This window comes from Rhynchophorus ferrugineus, unplaced genomic scaffold (genome assembly GCF_030347505.1).
Source record: "Rhynchophorus ferrugineus isolate W39M unplaced genomic scaffold, kcgeb_rfMv2 rfM4, whole genome shotgun sequence".
Lineage (NCBI taxonomy): Eukaryota > Metazoa > Arthropoda > Insecta > Coleoptera > Curculionidae > Rhynchophorus > Rhynchophorus ferrugineus.
In genome coordinates this window covers 6,860,823-6,884,319 of record NW_027472583.1, presented here as the reverse complement: position 1 = coordinate 6,884,319, position 23,497 = coordinate 6,860,823, and the positions used below count along the sequence as shown (strand labels likewise).

General features: G+C 34.3%; 1 protein-coding gene and 1 long non-coding RNA gene across 2 annotated transcripts in view; one reads left to right on the top strand and one right to left on the bottom strand.

The window, feature by feature from the left end:
- side (motor axon guidance molcule sidestep) overlaps positions 1 to 23,497 on the top strand; it is a 278,234-nt gene that overhangs the window by 156,131 nt on the left and 98,606 nt on the right. Inside the window, exons 13-14 of the mRNA XM_076404051.1 lie at positions 1,518 to 1,688; positions 1,749 to 1,913. Of these exons, the coding sequence (XP_076260166.1) occupies positions 1,518 to 1,688; positions 1,749 to 1,913 (336 nt within the window). The remainder of the gene's footprint in view (positions 1 to 1,517; positions 1,689 to 1,748; positions 1,914 to 23,497) is intronic.
- On the bottom strand, positions 10,403 to 17,337 carry LOC143196391 (uncharacterized). Its single transcript, XR_013005739.1, has 3 exons — positions 15,408 to 17,337; positions 12,618 to 13,967; positions 10,403 to 12,451 (listed from the first exon to the last, which is right to left on the bottom strand). It is a non-coding gene; the product is annotated as an uncharacterized LOC143196391 (long non-coding RNA).

Sequence of the window (23,497 nt, the reverse complement as noted above, 5' to 3'; positions counted from 1 at the left end):
TTAACTCCACTATTTATTTTGAACAAACAAGGAATGAGAAAAAGGGGCTGCGAAGCCATGATTCATCCAACCTCATAATATGAACCTTGCACCATTCGATTATCATTTGTCCTGAATTCTTCAAAACCGGTTTAACGGTGTAAAGTCGGCTTCAAAAGAGGTTTCCGTATATTTGGTTTAGAAAAATTATTTGCCTTAGAAGAAAGATTATTATTTTATCAGAAAAGTGCCGGTATGTTATCATTATTTAAAATGTATATTGATAAATTTGTTCAAACTTATAAATACACTTTTTGGCTAAGGGCCTATTTTAAGTATCTATTACCATTAAGAACCCATTTCAAACCAGTGCAATAAGTCTTAGCAAAAGATCACAGCAATAATTTTTCACTAAAGATAAATATTAATTACTTCCTCTATACTGATGTCTCCAAAAGTGCTGATTTATATTTTTATTTCGAAAATTTGAACACTATTGAAATCTTCCCATCAGAAGCAGTAGCATTGCTAAATTTCAACAATCTTCAGGCTACTAGAATATGGTATCTTATCTATTTGTTAGGCTAACTTCAGATCTGATGTCCGGGCATTCTTTCTTGACCTAGATGACTTCTTTTTGAATGCGTCAATGATTTAAATCGGTAACCTTTAACTCCCGCTTGTGCCTAAATTAGTTAGTTAAATTATTAGCTAATAAATTAGATTTGACACTCTGGCGCAGAGAAACTGTACCAACCAGAGTGCACTGAATATAAGTTGCAGCAAGTTGTAAATTAAAACTTTACTATTATAATATGGAGGTAAACTTATTTTCTTCTTCAAAGTGATTGGCCAGAAGGTCATGCTTTTCCTTTATAAAATGCAAATGCATTTACTTTCGTTAATTTTTATTTATCAAGCTTGAGTCCAATTATTTATATTTTCACTTGCCTGTTGTAATTTTCGTGTGGCTTCGTCACTATTGTCTCCGACAGCTCCTAGCAACTTTTTCAATAACATCTGTTATTCTGTTAGTATTAGGTTTTTCTCTCTATGATAGTTGGGATAGTGAAATTTACTATGGCTGAATGTAACATAATCAGAATTATTATAATATTAACAAATATCGAAACATTGCAATCTGCATCTCTAGGGTGGATCTTCAACTGGGGAATAATTGCCGCCCTTAATCGAATGACTGGGAATATGTTCAGCTTATTATGCCGGCGCAAATGTGTATTAGTGTGTACAGTATAATACAGAATGAAATTCAATAAAACCAGTCGTACTGTTTGTATATCTAATATGCTTATTCATGAACTGTTGGGATGCGGAAATCTTATCTAGGCAATCATTGATCTGATCTATATCTTCCTGCTTCTCACTTTCTTTCTTCGAATCCTCTTTGATATTTTATTTATGTGATTATCATAAACACTTTTCTGATAAACTACAAACTCAAATTTTGAACCGCAAAAGTGCTAGATGGCTGAACTAATAGAATCAATCAATCACTAATTTACTCACTTTTATTTCAGCAAATGGATATGAACAAGAATACGTAGACATATCACGCACTACCAAACCAAAACCACAAGTCACAAACCAGAATCTCACCATCATAATCGCTGGCATTTCGGCCTCAGCACTCTTATTGATCATCGTAGTAGTGGTCATAGCAACCGTAGTTGCCTGCAAAAAGTCCAGAGGTGTGAATTTACGTTTAATATATTCCGCAGCCACCAAAAATTGTTAAATTCTGTTTACAGGTGGGGCTCGAACCGGTAGAAGACGAGAACGAAGAAGTAGCAAACCTCCGAGCGAGTTGGAGCTCTCCGAGGCCGGCTTCGAGGACGGCTTTCATCGAAGGAGCGCGATGTACCGCACCAGCATGTACGGGGAATGCGAGGAACGAATATCCCGGCTAGTGGAGGGTGAGTTGAATTAACTTATTAAACAGGTTCATATTCGAAACCAGTCGGAATTGGTAATGCCACCATCCATCATGGGGTTGCGGTGCGAATGCCACCGCCGTCGACAAAATATTTATAAAGCGGTTATCCGATGTTGGTTCATCGACTTTTGTCAGTCTGAAAATTTCATCTCGATTTGGTGCACCGTTAGTATATGATCGCGTGGATACGTGACAGTACAAGCATCGGGCCGATTGCTCATCGATGAGATTTCGTTATATCGACACAATATTCATCAGGTTTCAATTGGTTTTAATAGAATCGATCGGGCTTAACACGTAGAGAATGATAAGCTTTAAATGTTTCAATACTTAGGCAATTGCACCATATTCCCTACTGCTATATTCATTTATTTCCGCTATTATTTACATTAAAATATCAATATTATTATATACTCTACTGCTGGGAGTATAATGATTTAATTACTCTATTTTAATAAAAGTACAATTGGGCTGAGGAAAAATAATTTTCTTTTTTTTTGTTTTTCAACAATGTCCAAACCATCTGAAAATCTTCTACTAAAAAAGATAAAACCAATAATCTAGGAAAAGCATCTTATTCCGTATCACCAATTTAGTTTCAAGAAACAGCTATTTACGGTTGATCGAGTATACAGAACAATATTTCAGCAATATTTTTAGATGTTACTCAAACATTCGATAAAGTTTAGCATGAGGATTTAAAATACAATCTAGAATTATATTTGATATAACTGACCGATATTTCAGAGTCAAACAAGAAGATGCCTATTTTAACTTCAGCAAAATACAAGTCTCTATCTGCTCTACTCTAGTGATTTATCTACATTCAATGAATATATCGTTGTTATATTTTCGGATAACACTGCAATCCTAGCATTTTTAGATAATAATACTGAATCAACAAAAATGTTACATAACTATTGCTGGAATACATTGCTTGGCAGAAAAATAACGTAATAAAGCGAATCAAAATAATTGATTGAAATTGTTGATTTTACTAACAAAAGCATTAAGTGCAAGCCAGTATGTATAAAACAATAAATAGTCCCGCATGGAAATACAACCAAATAACAGGTCAATTGAAAAGTCCCCGACCTACCATAGTAAAAGAAGTTTTTTGGCATAATTACTTTTTTTATTCAACACAATTCCCTTCAAGGGTGATACACTGATTATAGCGACCTTCCAACTTTTTGATACCATTTTTTTAGTAAAATTTGTCCTTTGCTTCAAAATAGGCCTCAGTTTCGGCGATCACCTCTTCATTCGACGAAAATTTCTTCCCAGTGAGCATTCTTTTGAGATCTGAGAACAGAAGATAGCTGTTGACCGTCCTTCCTTTTTCAAGGTAGTCAATGAAAATTATTCCATGCGCATCCCAAAATACAGTCGCCAAAATCTTGCCAGCCGATTGTTGCGTTTTCCCTCGCTTTGGAACATGTTCGTTGTCTGCAGTCCACTCGGATGACTGTCGATTGGACTTGGAGAAATGATGGAACTATCTCGATGCAAAACTCGAGTTTATTACGCTAGATCATCTTCAAGCACTGCTCCCAATCATCAACTCGTCGTTGTTTTTAGTCAAAAGTGAGCTCGCGCTGAACCTATTTTGCACACAGCTTTCTCATACCCATATATTCGTGAATGGTATGATGTACACATTCAGTTGATATCTTTAGAGTTACTGATATTTCATTCAATTTCAATTTACGGTCATTCAAAATCATTTCGTGGATTTTTTAATGTTTTCATCGGTATCAACCACTTTTGGGCGTCCACTGCGTTTACCGCCCACTGCTTCCTTGATGCTCATTTCACCACATCTAATCTTAGCCTACCAATCCTTGATGGTTGATTTTCCTGGTGTCCGGAAACTCGGCATCAAACCAATATAATTCACAAACTAATGACCCAACAACTGTCAAATTTATACACGCATCTTTTGAGGATTAGAGCTAACTAAAAAACATATGGATTTAATTCTAGTAGCGCCATCTATGTGTTAGGTCGGGGACTTTTCAATTGACCTGTAATCCTGGCATGATCCTTGATATTAAACTCGGTTGAAACTCAAACACTCATGGTGGTCAGTAAGAACGCACATATTTTTATGGTTGTAAATTACATTTATCCTTTTTTCTTAAGTAAAACCAAATATGACGAGAAATACCATCTTGAATCTTCATTTAACAATTTCGTCATTTGTTTTCATTTTGGTGTAAAATATTGTACCAACTTTTCTTTGAATAACTACTGCTTAAGATTAAGTTCATCTATTACGAAAAATTGAATTTACTTTTTTTCTCACCCTAATATAATAATCACATATGTACCTTATTGGCGTTTGAACTCTGAAGTAACTATAAGTAAACTAAAATAATATATATTTAAGTTTATATAATGTTTAGAAGAAATATAATGATAAAAAATTAAAATACATTGATTAAGTAAAAATAATCAATCAATGTAAAATTAAATTCAAACTCAAATACAGTATAAACAATATATTATTATAAGTTATCCTCCCAATACAAAAAGAAACTATAAAACATGCGTAGTAGCTCTGGGATAAATAGCTATATTACACAATTATACAGTTTGTTTCGTTTGGTTCCCCTAGTTGCATAGAAACTGTGGTAACCAGAAAGAAAATCATTATTGAACACATTCTTTTATCATGCATACAATGAGCACTTTTTCTGTATAGATCCTGGAGATGCTGCTTTACCTACTATTTATCAATCCAATCGAAACTTAGGAATCAGTCAACCGGTTTTAGACATTTTGGATATACCCATACAACCTCATATTGTTTAAGGTGCGTAAAAAGGCTTAGCTTGCACCACTGTGCTAGAAAATTAAGTGATTGTAACACATCTATATTTGTGGTTTGCTTGGTGTGCAGTTTTATTGGATAGCCTAAATATATTTTTTTAATAAATGTTTGTGCATTAAGCAACTTGAGCTTGAGAGACTAATATATTATTTTCCATGAAGGATGCCATAGTAAATAACCATTTCATATATGTGCTTGTGTTTTCCTAGTTCACTTCTTCCGTTTATATTATGTTTGCAATGCTAGTGTCATTTGCAAACTCACAAATTATTTTTACAATATGATGGCCGGTGAAGTGTCCAATATTTAAATAGACATATTTGCAGAAAATACAGAAATATTTTATTCGATCTTAGCTATAATTATTAATATATGTAATGCATTAGTAATATTTGGGAATGTATGAGTTAAATTATTTATCAAAAGGTATTTGAGTTTTCTAGAGGGTCATTATTATTGTAATTTTTACAAGTAAAATATTTGTTCTGTCTCAATTTGTTTCGTTTTAATCTTTAACAGTTGAAGCTTCATCTAGCTTTCTTCAAAAATGAAGTTGGTCTTGGTCAGAATACTTGTCAAAATCCTTAATATTACACAAACATTTTGAAATATCAGAATGAAAGGTTAGTAGCTCAAATTTACAAAGATATTAATCGTAAACTAATGTCTGAAATTCTTGTTGGTTTACCTTTATGTATACTCTTCATATTCTAACAATCGTCGTATTCTTGTCCGCATATTATAAATAGTAGATAATAAAATTTTACCATTTTAATCGATAAATATTTTTTTGTTTTTGTAAATTTATTGCATTAAAGTTTCAAATTTAAAAAATATATCAACATGTAAAGTTTCAATGATGACGTAGAATTTGTTATACAAACAGATACCCCATTATACCAAATACTTGGAATTAAGCTTTAGGATATCTTACCTTTTTAAGATTGTGTGTAAAAGGGATAATTTACAATCAAGGCCAAAGCTTGTCTTGCCATTCCTTCTTTATAGCTCTGAGAATTGGACACCGTTACAGCCTCACGACGGTAAACTTTATATCTTTCAAATGTAATCCATAAGTCAAATACTATATGTTTTTCCCAGATTCGGAGACAAATTCAAAGTCGTAGGTTATAACAGTATGGATATTTCTGCTGAATGACAGTTGAAATAACGGATTCCTCATAGAATGCTGTGGCAAAATCGGCCTTTTGATTGATTGAACAACTCAAGAAATAGACACAGATCAAGGATCAAGAGATGTTCAACATCTCTCAAATAGCTTTATATCTTTTGGCTTTTTATGGATACTTTCCAGACTAACAATTTACTCGGAAATAATTGTATTAAATTATGTTTCGATTGAAAAAACTACTTACTGTTTTTATACATTTCGTATATTTGATCTCTGATACAGCTAACATCAAGCTGATCTTGATTTGTCACCTGTTTTGGTGTAAACACGGTTTCTTTTTGATGAATTTAAGATTATAAAGTTTTTTAGATAATAGCTTTTTGATAGTCCGTGCCCATACTAATATTCCAAATATAATTCTGCCACGGGCAAAATTTTTAATATTTTGAAGAATTTTGTAGACGCTTGACAAACGGACAACTTTTGCAGGCTGTTTCTGTTACATGTTCGAACATCTCTAAAAGAATTCTATCTCTTTTTAAATAGAATAAAATGAGAAGAAAAATTTGTCTGACTGTAAAACGAATTTACTACTTTCGACAAACACGTATTGATCACGTGCGTCGCTACTGTTTTGAATACACTATATATTAAACCTTCGCCGTTCCAAACCGATCCCAAAGTAACATTAGAAAACAAACCCGCTCAATAATTGAGTCATTCTCCTTCTGACGAATCCCCGTGTAAGCCACCGACGAATTTAATGTTTAATCAAAAGATGTTAATCCTCTCGCGGCGGCCGACTGCGCGCCGACACAAAGGAAAAAAGGAAGCAACTCTACGAATGTCCGGGTGTAATTGAGTGGAGCGGCGCGAGAGGCATGGTGGCGGAGGGGAATGGCAAAGACCGGAACTGGCTCCGCTCGAAAAAGGTAAATCAAGGGTAAATATTTTCTAATTCGCCGGCCGGGCAAGATAAAGGGACCGGCGTCGCCTTTTAATAAAAAACGGGGCCTTATTAATTCCGAAAGCGTGGTCATTTTTCAAGAAAAGACTGTATTTCCCATTTACGTATTGGCGCGGTAAATCAGTCGTCGGTTTCTTTCTGGTCGCCATCGAGTTAAGAAAGGGGACGCGTTCGAAAAAAGCATAATTTCAGTGAAAATAGTCAGTTACAACTTTTTAAACCACTTTTTAAGACAGCTGAAATTCTTCGCGGAGTTGGTTTATACAACGTCTGAATAGTTTCTAACGGATTGTTGTCCTATTCTTCTATTAAAACGTCAGCTTTGCTCTAAAGCACCCCTTAAGGGTTTTTTATGTCGTGGTCTGGCGATTGGGCTGGTCGGGCAAGATATTTGATGATATTCTGATACTGGTCAAACCAAGACTCGTCATCAATAAATTGGACTCTACTGACACTTTTGCCGCGGTAGTTTTATATTGTCTACATTTGGACATTTTACACTATAAACGCCCTTGTAAATGTATCGTAAAATGTATTTGTAGACGACATGTAGTCTTGGTGCCCAAATGTTGTGATTTAGACATAAGCGGCAGTAAAACTGTCAGATGAAGAATTGCAGACGTTGATATACTCCACGACAAAAAAAACCTGTTGGCCCATAAACTGTTGATCAATTAACAATTTTTAGTTAATTGTTGGATTGACTCAAAATTAAGGATTTTGCTTACTACACACAAGATTCAATGCAAAAAACGTTATACTTCATAGTGTTGAACCTATTTATTAATGTTCCAGCTTGTATTACAGACTCAGGGCTCTCGAAAATTTGTATGCTCTGTATTTGATGGAATGCCCAGTTCATAAACCAAAATAAAATTAATTAAAGGAAACACTATCGATAAAAGTCATTAAATTTAAGGAAATATTAAACTAAAAACAGCCAGGTGGACTGACCAGGCATTACATATGAAATTTCCACCATGGCAATGCTTAAGCTAGAAATAAAGATGAGACATTGTTATAGCTTACTCGTCACAATTATATGATCATGCCTAATACATAAAGAAGTTTGAAGTGAACCTATAATTAAAGAGCCATATCTCTTAGTTTTTTGATATTTCTTTTTAATTTTGATGAATATCCCTAGAATGAATTAAATTACAACTGCATGCATACTTTCAAGTACGGTTAGTAAATGATTATATTTCTTTATCCTATTAAAATGTTCAAATAATGAACCACATATGGTCACATTATGGTCCAGTTGATGATTTTTCTGGGAAATTATTATGGTAACTTAAACGAGTGACGTGAAAATGTTCCTAATGAAAAAAATTTATCATTAAAATAAGATCAATTTTGGCCGAAGAAACATCTTAACAAGCTTAATTACACTATACGGTTCACCAAATTTACCAGGTGGTACTGCATCTATAAAAATTACTATTTCTTGTGAATTTTAGCCCGGCCGTCCGATATCACCATCAACAGCGAGATGATTGTGACCGAATTCTTAAACAATTTCAAAATATAGTCATCAATCACAGAAGTGATTCCGTTTGAGTTTTTCTTGGGAGGTTTGATGAGGATTTCGTATAGATAAATAATTTCGTTATTATATCACGTCCTCATTAAAAGACCCTATATAAATTAACAAGTTGCTCAATAAAGATTTGTGTAAGGGGGAGATTTTCAGCTCGATGGTCGCAAGGCGAATAGAGCAAATGAACGCCGGAAAAGGATGGAGCTAAGGGCTAAATCTTTCACCGTTATCGGTTGAATCCAGGAATGCCGGGAAGGATTTGTATCCTTCTAATTTAGGGAGGTTTGCCGCAAAGACTTGTCCCGGCTCTGTTTATTTTTCCCGGATAAAAAATGGCCCTCGACAGAATACTACAAGATGGACTCTAAATTAAAATGAAAAAAGAAAGAGTCCATAGCAATTTTGTTATGTTGGTAAATCGAAAATATATATTTTCTTTCTCTAAACCGGGTATTTTTTCAGAAATATTGTGATATTTCTTGAAATTGGTTCGAAAATTTACATATGTTGTAGTACACTGTCGTGTAGGTGTATGTTTCTGTCTATTAGTTCGTTGTCTTGATATTTTTTTTCTTTCCCTTAAAAAATTTGATCTTAGGTTTCCTTTACGCTACCCTCTGATTTTTCTCCTCTCCGTCCTTGCTTCCCATATTCTCTTTACCTGTCTTATATATTCTCTAGGCGGTAATCCCTAGAAGAGTTTGCTGAGTCTGCTAAGGTATTTCAGGTTTGATTTTTGTCCACAACGGAATAACATCGTCGCATATAAGTATTAGAAATTCTGAAAATAGTTATGAAAGCTACTAAATTATTAATGAAAATTGGCGTAGTAGAGTAGTAAGAGTAGGACAGAGGAAAAAAATCTATAAGCTTGGCAAATAGCACTTAATATCCCGATACATATAAACGAGATAAAGGAGACTAATGTGTTAAAATATGTAATAGATATGTCGCTAACAGAGCAGTACTCTAAAACTTTCTTTTCTTATTGGTCGGTATATATTTTCGTACGTTGCTTTCTGTTCAAATAGCAATTTCTGAAACTATTCTCAATAATTTTTTCATTTTCAATTTTTATATTCCCCTCTCCATTTTTTGTATCTCTATAATTATATATTTTTCTCTTCTGCAAGTTTTTCTAATGTTGTGAAAATGTTTGTAAAGGTTACAATAGTTTTCTTCACCCATTCTCTCCATCCTTTCTATTGTATCCAAATTTTCTATTCTACCTTTTCTATTGCTTTACTGTTCCTCAGCTTCATTGCATATTTAACATGGAGAACAGCAACAAAAAAATAGAATATACGATATATATATCAAAATTACTGATTAAGTTTAATCGAGAGCTTAACGATAATTAAACAATCTTGAGATACTCTATTCTCTAAAAAATCAGTCTCAACTCGTGGGTCTACGAATTGTATTATTTTATTTTATATTAATACATCTTTTTTAAAAGATATTTGTTGAAAAGACCCAAAGAAATCCCACCTTACTCGGTTTAGAAGCCTTACACAAAAGTTTTAATTACAAGTATTTTAACCAATATATATTTGTTTCAAGTGAATGAACTGCTTAAAAATAATTAACATTTTAATTAATGGTATTTTACAAACAGCCTCTAAAAGGGTAACGAAATTTGACTATATATTTTGTATGGCTTTCCACTCAAACCTTTGACGTAATAATCATATTTACGTTCAAAGTAATTTTGCCATAGCTCTATTGGCACACATTCTGGGTTTAAACTGTGAGTAATATTTTCATGATTTCTTTCTATTACCACAATATATATGAATGCAAATACTCTATATAAATAATTGTATACACAGCAGGTGAAAGCAATGCTAAGACAATCACATACACATCCTTAATCTAGCTGACATGGCCTGTTTCTTCCAAGGAAAACAATGTCTGTTTTTTAATTTCCCTTCATACACTGAATATGCAACACTTTTGAAACTGAAGATATATTATAATCAAATAATACTGATTATAGTTCACTCATTACACACACACAAAGTCACAAAAATGCTGAACTATCAGAACTTTATACAGCACACAAAAATTGCATAATGAATAAACTAAAAAAAATCATATAAATCAACAATAGCAATTATAGCAATGAGTCAATCAAAGGCCTCTTTAGGACAAATCAAATGAACCAATCAAAAAGTGATCCCACTGCCTACAATAGTGGGATCGTGTGGGATCACTCATAATATTTCCTCGGTTTCCTCTATTTAAGTTTTATTCGCCTCTCTATAATATTTTATATTAAAATACCATATGGATGACCAGTCTTTAAATTTTTTGCCTTAATTTTCTATGATCCATTACAGCCTCTTATCAGGTTTCGTTCAGATCGCCCCTCGTAGTGTTTACTGAATAATTTAGCTTCTGTTTACGCAGACTTAAACCCAACAATCTTTATGTCTTTTGTTTTTCTTTAATTCTTTCCCTGCTATTTTCGAATCGATACTTGATAGATTGTGTTTTTACAGTATGCATTACCATTATTTGTCCGAGAGCTCTTTGCGCGTTGTTTTTATTTTAAAAAATACACATTTTTCTTTGTTATCGCTCGCGTCTCCATATATTTAAGATCCCCCCGTTGGATCATTGAGCAGATTATCGATCATAAAAAAATCCATCGGCGTTTTTTGTTCGTCGAAAGAGGTCGTAGTTCGGATTAATATTTTTTTGTGATGTAATCTAACAATCATCAAACCATAACTGTATAAAATCTATATGTGTCAGAAAAATCGTTAGTAAGATATAAAATGACTCAATATCAGATATAAAATAAATGTGTACACTATCTTCTCTTTTTATATTCTCACTTTTAATGCTAGATGTTGAAATATGCCAATTTTTTACCCTTCTGATACCACTAAATATATAAATTAAATTTGTAAACTGGTATTGGTGTAACCCAAGACTTTATACGCTTTATATCGATGTTTAAATAGTTTCTCTTTCTATTAGTTAAGCGGAAGGTCACAAATAAAAAATCTCCTCTTAATTTTAATGTTGTAAGTTTTCCATTTTGTTTGTCATATAAAATCAGGTTCTCAAAAGATTAATTTCAGCAGTAAATGCCACATTCTTGTCCTGTACTGATGGTTCCAAATACCTGTACATCACCGTTAGTTCATCTCATACAGTTTTGAGCTCATTAGAAATCTATAAATTGTTGGTACTTTTTCCATATAGTACTTTAAGAGTAATTGATGTTCACAAGCCTCTTATGCAGTTATATTTACGCCATTAGGATAAACGATTCTTTACCATATCCACCAAACATTTGTCATCAACTTTCTTAAAGCCAATGCGAGTTTAACAATTATTTGTAACTATTCTGCTGGCTTCGAGCACAATATTTTTCGCATCATAGTACCTAATCACACGTTTCAAGGATGTCTTGTGATGTCTTTTGTTTATTTTCAGCAATCTCATTTTCCTATTTATTTCCTCCTCCACATTTTTTTTTAAATTTAATAATTAAAAACTAATTAAGTTAAATATTAAAAATTATTAATAATTAATTATTATTTTATTTGATTATTTGATTCACACATTAGACTGGTATTAAAGCCATTCGTTTGTCGAGATTATATTGGTGTTAATGAATTGCAAAATCCTTTGAATATTCTCTACCAAAATAACTTTATGTATCTTTCAGCACCAGTATCCATCCAGCATTTAGCTAAAGCTAACTTGAAGCAATCTTGAAGCCAATAATTCAGATGGAAAGTAAAGAAAGGTCAAAAAATATATGTTGGTGCAAGGCTATAGCTCCTAACATAAATAATAATAAAACATGTATTGAACACTACGCCAGAGACTACTAACCTAATTCTTCAATCAAAATATTGTATCAATTTTTTTTTTAAATTAATAGTAATCTGGTATTTATGTTTGTAGGTAAATTTATACAACTGTTCTTTGAACTAGAACTTTATCCAGCTTTTCGGTTTTTTACATGACGCTTTGTATCCACCAAAGAATTTGTTTTAAATTTTTATTGCAAATGAAGTCTTATATGCAAAAAGTGTTACAGGAGGTTTATGGTGAATTGACATTTATCTAAGATACGTGCACATGTATCTAGTATATTCAACAATTAAAGAAATAATATCAGAAAATCGTTATGCAAGTTGAAAAATGTCAATTTATCAAGCTCCTGGATTCCAAGACGATCACGATAAAGCTTCATTCATTTCATGAGTCCCAGAAGCTACACAAGCACCATCACAGAACGGCCTTATTCGCTCGATATGGCTCCGGTAGACTTATTTCTCTTTCAATACTCTTTCAACAACTTCGAGGCACATTGTTTCGCTCGGTAAAATATTATGTATTTTAGGTCATGACAAGTGATTTTACAAACCTCAACTTTAGAAGTAAAAGGAGTTATCTATGCAATCCCATTGACATAAAAACCCAGATTGTTGCTCGAGCTGTATACACAACATTTTAAAATTCATCGTCCTCATATTTTAATCCGCGAAGATCAAATTCAAAATTCTTGTAGGTTGGAAAAGTGTATAGAACTGCTTCTTTTTGATAAGTCTATGAAAAGACACCATTGTGCTGTATCATATTGGAACGAACCAAAAATTTCTGACGGAGGATTTTTTCTATTTTTTTCAGTTTTCAGCATACCAAAATGGATAGAAACCAACGGAAAATACTCAAATAGCTTTTTTGTTACAGACCTGCGTATAATGGATGCAAATCCATATTCTATAACTGTAGGTGTCTGATTTATTATTATTATATAAAATAAATATATCATCATATTTTTCCTTTAATTATGGTGAATAAAACCACGCAGCAGCTTCGATTTTGGTTATTTCCGCCATTTTCGCATATTATTGACTATCATTTGCTTGTAATAATGTTATAGCTGATAATATTTTCGCAGGTAGGCCGAACGGCACGGTTAATACATCAAAGTCGGCGAGCTGAACGATATGACAGCGCTTATGTCGTCATTAAATCCTCGTTACGAGCGAAAAATCCACGTTCCAAAACACCAATAAAACGACTTTATGGGGTGGCACGTTGGCTCCCATTGCCTCTGTTTTCGACATAACGAAAATTTAAATGTCCCGTAAAGAGCAGATGAATATATTTTCCGAGAAAAAAAATCACTTCTCCCATCCGTGATATTTTTTTCAATCTGAAGGAAAAGGCGTTACTTGTTTTATGCATTATAAAAACTTAACATGATGCGAGGACTTTTAAGTATCAGATATTTGAGAAGAAAGTTCATATGTGGACGGATTTGAAAGTGAAATAAATATAAAATTATAAAATCAATTTCTTTCTTAAAAATAATATAATATCCCATATAACCGGTGCGGAATAAAATTAGTTACTGATTATAGAATTTCTAATCAGTTGCAGTCCAATAGAAGTAGTTCCTTTCATTTATATCACCTTTAAGATGAAAGAGCTGCATCGAAATTAAGATATTGGTAAAAGTTGGAAAGAGCTTAATTATATGTTATGAAATCGAACCTCTATTATCTAGGAGCTTTAAGTGTACTATTTCAATTGTGTAGGTTACATTTGAAAGGTTAGGATCATCATGAACAGATTCATAAAAATTATTCAAGATGTTTCTATTCTCGATGATCTTGGCGATAGGACTATGATTCTCCTCATATTGTTTAATACATTTTCAATGAGAGGTAAGCTTAATATTTCATTTAACTATGAAAAATCTCGACTGTTGAACCCAAAATAAGCGTTTTCGCATAAAATAAATTGTCGAGAACTAAATTCACGGCAATTGCATTTAGTTTTATCACTGCAGAGGTAAGCTAACGTCTGTTTTGCTGATTCGGAATCGAGATAGGATGGTAAGGAGTAAAATTCCTAGTAAAGTAAGGATTACAATAAACAAAGAGATGTTAGTATCAAGTTTTTTGGGGTAAAAAGGAATTTCATTGGTGTGATTATAGAGAGAATATTCAATACTGAAAAAATATTCAGATTAAATTATAGTTACTGCCTTTTGAAATGACTGATTTTGATTTTGATTCGAGGCAGAGCTAGAAAAAAAATCCAGGCCACTACAACATACACCCTTTTTGACGGATTTGGAACCTTCAGATTTAGCTCGAAAAATAAATCTTCACTCCAGCGATGGAACCTATAAATTAAATCATTGGAATAAGAGCTAACTTGATAAACGATATTGGTAAAAGTTGGAAAGAGCTTAATTATATGTTATGAAATCGAACCTCTATTATCTAGGAGCTTTAAGTGTACTATTTCAATTCTGTAGGTTACAGTTGAAAGGTTAGAATTATCATAAACAGAATCATTAAAATTATTCAAGATTTTTCTATTCTCGATGCTACTGGCCGACAGGACTATGATTCTCCTCATATTATTTAATATATTTTCAATGAGAGGTAAGCTTGATATTTCATTTAACTATGAAAAATCTCGACTGTTGAATCCAAAATAAGCGTTTTCGCATAAAATAAATTGTCGAGAACTAAATTCACGGCAATTGCATATAGTTTTATCACTGTCCAGGTAAGCTAACGCCTGTTGATGATTCTGAATCGAGATAGAATGAAGTAAAGTAAGGATTACAAAAAACAAAGAGATGTTAGTATCAAGTTTTTTGGGGTAAAGAGGAATTTCATTGGTGCGATTATACAGAGAATATTCAATACTGAAAAAATATTCAGATTAAATTATAGTTACTGCCTTTTGAAATGACTAATTTTGATTTTGATTCGAGACAGAGCTAGAAAAAAAAATCCAGGCCACTACAACATACACCCTTTTTGACGTATTTGGAACCTTCAGATTTAGCTCTAAAAATAAATCTTCACTCCAGCGATGGAACCTATAAATTAAATCATTGGAATAAGAGCTAACTTTATAAACGATATTGGTAAAAGTTAGAAAGAGCTTAATTATATGTTATGAAATTGAACCCCTATTATCTAGGAGCTTTAAGTGTACTATTTCAATTGTGTAGGTTACAGTTGAACGGTTAGGATTATCATGAACAGATTCATTAAAATTATTCAAGATTTTTCTATTCTCGATGATCTTGGCGACAGGACTATGATTCTCCTCATATTGTTTAATACATTTTCAATGAGAGGTAAGCTTGATATTTCATTTAACTATGAAACATCTCGACTGTTGAACCCAAAATAAGCGTTTTCGCATAAAATAAATTGTCGAGAACTAAATTCACGGCAATTGCATTTAGTTTTATCACCGTAGAGGTAAGCTAACGCCTGTTGATGATTCTGAATCGAGATAGGATGTAGTAAAGTAAGGATTACAAAAAACAAAGAGATGTTAGTATCAATTTTTTTGGGGTAAAAAGGAATTTCATTGGTGCGATTATAGAGAGAATATTCGATGCTGAAAAAATATTCAGATTAAATTATAGTTACTGCCTTTTGAAATGACTGATTTTGATTTTGATTCGAGACAGAGCTAGAAAAAAAATGCAGGCGAGTACAACATACGCCCTTTTTGGCGGATTTGAAACCTTCCGATTTAGCTCTATATAAAATAAATCTTCACTTCAGCGATGGAACCTAAAAATTAGATCACTGGAATAAGAGTTAACTTCAGGAGATTAGATGGAATAATAAAAAATATTTCTAATATATATTACGAAATAACCATTAGGCAAATTACAAATAAAATTACAATAAAAGGATCAAGATTAATATAAAATTCAATAAATTAATGTTTTCAGAACTACCACTGACCTGTTGACTTTCGCCAGGGATATAATTAGAGGTAAAGAGATCTTACATTTTAAACAGGACTGTGAATTAATTTTAAGAAAAGAAAAAACTAAGATTTTTTTGTAGTACTGGCAATCTTATAGGTATAGTTACAGAAATATTGGAAGTGATTTATCAAAACTTACACCAACTACGTAAGATTTTTCTAAATCAATTCACAGCCTTGGAAACAGATATAATGGTGGAGGTACTGCTAATGTAGAATTAGTATCGACAAAATATAATACTAGATCACTAAACTATTCAGGTTTATAGAGTATCTATTTTAACATCATAATAGATGTATTATTATCATGTTTATATTTTCATATATTTATTGATTATTCTTAATAAAAACTAATCGGTCCAGAGGCAAATGATCGGGAAATCAAATTAAAGCCAAGAAAAAGAGAATGATACGTTGGCATCATAAGTTTTTAAACACCATGTTAGCATGTTATCAACTCACGATCTCTGTCAAGAAGTGTTGTTAATGGGGAATTGTACGTTTGTCCACTCGCAATGGACATCTTGTGGAACATGTGGTCGAAACTTTGGCAACACTTAAGAAATACAAAGAAAACCATTTTTATAGTTATAGATTTGCAGGTTTTTGATTCACAAGAAATTTAGTGTCTCAGGTCGACTGACAATTTGTGGACCCCTATTGACAGGCAGATGCAAAATTCCACATGTATCGAATTAAACTACGCGACAAAACTTTAGCTCACTACATATTTACAGTTACACAATTATTTTAACTGGGCAGCGTTTCATATAGATTCTTAACATAATCTCAATATAACTTTTTATTTGATAGCCTTTGTATTTGTTAAACATTGTTAAATTATTTATATTTAGGTAAACAGCAAGTGCTAACCTACTCCGAACGTTTGCAGTAATTTGCCCGCTGCCAAATTATAATATTGTGTTCAGAAAATATAATTTAACGGGTTTAACAGTTTTTTTTTGTTCTGGCCTAAAACCAGGCGGTGGAATGCATGACGTATACCTGGTCGCGGAGACTTGCCATGGAGTGATAAGTTGCACCGGGTTATATGGGACTGCCTCTGTGCTTACCAATACACTAAACCGAAACCGCTTCACAGTTGACCCTTATGGGTGGCTATTGCTTCTGCGTTAAATTTGGGGATATGGCACCCCCTAATCGGGCAGCCGTTATTGGGCACGAGGTCCCGGCGAAATAACAGATAGTGAATCTATTGATTCGCGAACCTGAGTTAACACACAACTGGATACTGTTGTATGGGGGCAAAAGTTATGACTGTAGCGACGGATGAGGCCGTTTCAGCCTGGAAAAGGGGGGGAGCTTACCGGTGACGCGGTGCTAAGCTCCCAGCATGTCGACCAGCTCGCGAACAAGCGCTTTTTCAGAAGAACTTGAGCTGAGTTGTTGTTTGTGGAATGATTGAGATATGAAGTGGTTGATTTCTAGAGTGTCATTTTCATTAATTTGATTATTTATGACAAATTTGAAGCCGTTTCACCTCGTTGTGTGTAATAAACTTGAAGTAGACATTAGATCCGCAGAGAAGTACGGACCAAATTAACATCTTGTAAAATAAGCATTATATGGTGATGAGTTGTCTGCTAGAAGGGCAGATCAGAGAAGGTAGCAAGTTTTCTATCCGCGAACGTTTCTGGATTTGAGAATGCCGACCCGACCGTCGGTAGAAGTGGAGACGTGACGTTATCCAGCCATGAAATTATTGCGGTGTCTATCTTAAATTGCGAGACGCACAGTGCGTAAAGAACAGCAGTATTTTTGTCTTGCTAATAAGTATAATTTTGGCCTGAGGTGCACTTAATGGGTTGGGGCAAAATAATATAATTTTTTCATATCACTATTATTATATACTGTTCACGATATAATAATGTCACAAGCTTCATTTGAAGTTAGCTTTCCATTATGAAAATAATTTTTCAGAGATTGGAACAAATCCTAATCGATTAGCGGGTCAAGGTCGGTTCTTCTGTGGAGGTGTCCAAATGTCTTATAACCTTGAGTAAAACGGAGAATATTCTATAATTATTGCTCAATAAGTCTGGCGAGATATGTGGGACTGTAAAGCCGTCTATTAACGGAAATAACTTTTGTCAAATTTGTATTATGCCTCGTCACTTTTTCTATTAGCCAAAGCTTTCATGCAGCGTCCAGTACATCAGCCGGCAAAAATTACGGAGTAAAAGCTCGGCGAAATCGCCGCCACTCCGTTGCAAAAACAAATGAGAAATGTGGAATGACGTTCTGCTTAATAACACGAGATCTGCGGTCCGATAGGTGGTAACACGACGGGTGAACGCGGCGCGAGGGACGTGAGGCGTAGGGCCGACATGCAAAGCCGCCTTCGGTGCCGCCCCAACACACGATTTCCATAAAGTGTTCGCGTGTGCTTGCGTGCCGTCGATTGTCAGTTGTTGGCTCCAATTTGTATTTCGATAAGGCCCGGAAAAACGTCCAAAGCAATCGCTCGACGAAGACGAAGACGACGTCCACGACCCCCATCCAGCTCGAACGGGTCGAAAAAAAACGTCCTCTCAATTAGACGGTTCCGATTTATGTGTCAAAGGCGGATCCGGGACCGACCCCTGCGGCTCGCCGATGGTCTTGGCCCCCGTTAATTTAAATACTGTCTCTGTCTCGGAGAACTCTAAGGGAATGTCTCTCAAGTTTGGAGCAGTATCCAACTATGCCGGAAACAATTTCCATCGCAGCACAATTACCTTCTGAATATCGGAATTTCGAATTCCTTCCTGCGGGATGGTTGTCCGATGCATTCTACTTCAGGTCCGTTCCGCTATACAATAAACTAGAACGGTACAAAGTGACAAGAGACTTATTAATGTTGCCGAATAGTATTTCGATAAAATACGACGGACAATATCAGCCATCAGTTGGCCTTTACCATCTCGTAATTATTAGGACGACGCTTGAATATAATTTTGTGCAATAATTTTTAATAATATACATCTCTTTATTACGGAATCAATGATTCGTTGACCGTTCATTCATTATTTGTTATCTACTAGATGATCTCGTGAACTTAATGCCACCTATATTTATCTTGCATATTTTCTCCGACAATAACAATAGCCGCTTCGCCAATTGTCAGTGAATTAAACTTCACGTACTCGCCGATAGGCGGTTTTTTTCGATATTGAGATGGCATCCAATACAATACTATTTTAAACATTTTAACTAAATCGTTGTTTTAATAAAGAAGCGCTTGTAGGTCTTGGATAATACCAGATGTACCGGAAAATAATTATCGGTATTTCTAACCCATAGTTATAACCAAATGTTATGATTTAGAAGCATATACCATTTTATTCCACTGACATCAAGCTTTAAAGCTATATAGCCGTGATATGTTTATGCAACGTAGGTTAAAACTCGCGTTACCTTCCTGTAACTATATTATATTAAGTTTAGTTTTCATAAAAAGTTTATTTGGTCTTTATATTTTTTTTCGTTTTCATTGGAAAATTATATCGGCCAAATGGAAACCGCCATTCGCTATGAAACTTTCAGCTCTTTCTATGGCATTTTTTATGTCATCCTGCAATATTTGAAGCTGAATTTCTTCAATTTCCTGACGAATATTGTTTTTAAGATGTTGAATCGTTCGGGGCTTAACTTTTAATTAAAAAAAAAACATAAGAAAATTCTGGTGCTGTTAAATCCGGAGATCTGACTGGCCATGATAAATAGTCACTTCGCGAAATTAGTCTACGAACTGTGTGTGCTGCAGCCGCACCTTGCTCTTCTATTTCACTCACAAGAAAATTTCGAACCATTTCTTGTTACCGTTCAGCAGTAACAATAACTGCAACACCTTGGCCATTTTCAAAAAAATAGGGACCAAAGATGTTTCCAACATGAATGCCACATAACAGAGTTGTTTTAAGTGGATTCTTCATGAATTAATTGAGGATTCTGTATTCCCCAAAACCAAGTGTCATGTTTACTGACGTAGCCATTGAGAAGAAAATGAGCTTCATTCCTCTTTATCAATTTAGAGACATTTTCTACTTTACAAGATGTCCGTTGTCTTCCAGAAGTAGGCCTGCCTGCTGTCATACCGTACTGTCGAAAATTCGCATGTGAACGATAAATTATGGTTTTGTGAGGCACTCGACGATTAGGATATTTTTGACGCAATTTCCGCTGAGTGGCAATAATGGAACGATTATTTTCAATAAATATTGTCACAATTTCTGCTCGTTCTTGTGGCGTATATTTATCCACGATAAAATTTAGAGGTCTAGACAACACAATGGTTAAAGCGATACTGGGCTAAACGTCATATAACCACGATGACGCAATCAAAATGGTAGCGGAAATTTTGCCCCACCTGTTACCTCTTTGAAAATGTCTGTTTCTTTTGTGTACACTTCGTGTTTTCAAAACGCATTACTTTTCTAATATAAACAAAAGAAAAACGCTCATACAGTAATACATATAGTAGAATAATTCATTTTCAAGTTTTCGGAATCATTCTTTTTCTAATCGTCTACTTCTGAAAAGTTGTTTATAGTGATGAGTATTAAGAGCCAGTTTTAGAGGTTTAGGAGACGATAAAGAAATCAATTGGAGCTATATGGGGTTAATACGTTGGCTGTTAAGTGGTATATGTTAAGCTTTTCCCTATACTTCATTCACAATAATGATATGAATTGTGTGATAAAGAGTTGTCGTATTGACAAAACATTTTTTTTCTCAAAATAAGGTCCTCTTCGACAAATTAGTTCCTTCAGGGCGTTATAAATAAAAATTGATGATGAATTGATTTAAATAAACTATTTTTTCAAAATATAAAAAAGGAAAAATTAGGATTATGAAATTGAGAAATTATTTCAAGAAATTACATATATTGTATATTCATATCTTCTGCGGTATTGTTTTATATTAATTTATTATTTACTATACATTTTAAGCAAGAAGCGCGAACATTATCCGATATTAACTCCGTAACCATCTAGCTGAAGCTCTTAAAGGTGAAATTGTCTTCGAACCCCCTAATTTACGGTGGAAACGATCGAGTCAAAAGTTCGTCATGCAAATGAACAACCCCATCTCCAATAAACAACTCCAACACTCGCCGTTTAATAAACCATTAAGCAGGTGCGTTATAAATCCATTCCCGCCTTACTCCCCTCTTAACTATCCGCCACCTGCTAGTAGACGCCCTCCTCGTCCCCCGGCGATAATAACCTCCCCCCGGCCGTCAGGCGATGCTACTTTTCCGAGGAGGCGGTTAGAACCCGGGCCACCTCCACCACCCAGCGGGACAAGAACAAGTTCTTTTGTCAGGCGGCGTTGACGTGTAAACATTTTATCCCGACCAGATTATCTGGGTCCGTAATGATTTGCGACAATGTTATCTTTAATTTATCTCAGGTTGGATGGTGGGACGGGGTAACGGGGGTAAACAATGGGCGTGGAGAGCGGGACGGGACGGGATGCACAGGTTAAAGTTCGCGAGACGCCGTACCGTATAATGCGTAGGTAATCCGGCTGGTGTTAGATCGGATTAGAGGGGCTTCTTAGTTAATTAGAAAAGAGAGTTCTGCGAAGGCTCGTTTGATAACACAGTCGGGAAAACGGTTTCGGATTTTCCGTCGGCTTTAATGGACCGGAATTAATCCGAGGCAAATGTCGGAAATTGTTTGACTTTTGTTTGTTAGTGTAGAAAGGCGGTGCCATTCCTGCGCTGTCAGGGAATCTGCAGTGCAATTAAACACGCTGAGGTTGTGGGGTATCGTGCGTGGCATATCCAGTTTCCCAGATTGTTTTAAGGTTTTCATATATCTGTACTTCCTTGTTGACTAACTTAATTAAAATGTATGGTGAATTATATGTTTTGATGATAGGTGTGTGAGTTTTTTCATACTTTTTCTTAAAGTTAAATAATTAAATAATTAATTAAAATTCAAGCTGCAAATATGTTCACGCTCTCACTAAAAAATCTTTTTAAAGACTTAAACCAACCGTGTGGTGTTCTTGAGAACGACGCTGTTTATTATGATATTTTTATTTGTATCTATAGCCAGGGTGGGTGTAGAAGAGGAGACATGCAGTACTAAAAAATTGAAGAATATTTTCTATCTTCCTAGCGCATATTAACGTGCAAATACATATTTGGTTTAAAAGTATTTGTTGGAAAAACTTAAACTAAATATCTGCGATGAAATAGCTTAAATTGTGGATATAAAATTGATAAGATTAAATATATATAGTGGCTCTGCTTTGGTTGATTGGGATTTGGTATAAACGAGATCTTTGCTTGAACAAAATCTATAATTACGGACGAGAATCTTCTTGATTACGTGTATTCAAATATCAGATGCCCTTTTTCGATGTCACTATTGTAATAAAGCCTCATTTCGTTGAGATAGAGGTTCTGTTTATTGTAGTGAAGTCTTTGGGTTAATTTGGCTCAGAAGGTTTTATCAAAATATATCCTTATGTGGTCCAATTCGGTACAATATTAAGGTAAATATCTAACCAACTTTAGGGTAAATGATATGGCTCAGTGAAAGGATCTAAAATGAAATGACACAGTGGTATTTACATTATATGACCGTTATTTATTGGAGTTATAAAATTAAATGTGAAAAATACTAGTGATAAGAAGGTGGCACGTCTGAATTCAACGCTGGTACGAAACTGATTGATCGAAAATGCCCTCCAATAACATCCCAGATAAACCTTTCGGGGTTGCCAGATGATCGATACAATTTCACAGTTGGCGCTGCTACCCCCCCGCCCGTGTTCAACATCTGGGATTGTATTTCTGTGCATTTTGTAAACAGTTATTCCACGATCTAAAATTCGACATGCCTCGAGGTCGCTATACAACTTTGGTGCCTTTTCTTCTAGGCAATAACTCTACAGTTTTAAATTCCCAGATACCTACCTTCTCACAGTTTTCAAGGTCAGCGCACTTCCAGTCAGTAAGCTCAAGTATTTTCTTGATAAGAGCGAAAAAACTATATAATATTATGATCCCATATATGTACTTACTCAATGAGTTGCTTAAAATAAATTTCAAAAAGGCTAATTCATACTATATAGAGGCACACAATATGGAACGAAATGTAGCAATAACCAAATAAAATGTTATTGGATTTTCGTTGATTTTATAAGTGCGAAATTTGATGAGGACGATAATTTTGTTTGTTGGATATTCCTCGTAAATAGAGCAAAATATTTAAACTCAACTAAAACTCACCCAAACAAATGTGCCCCCTCTATATTTATTCAATAAAACCTAGGTC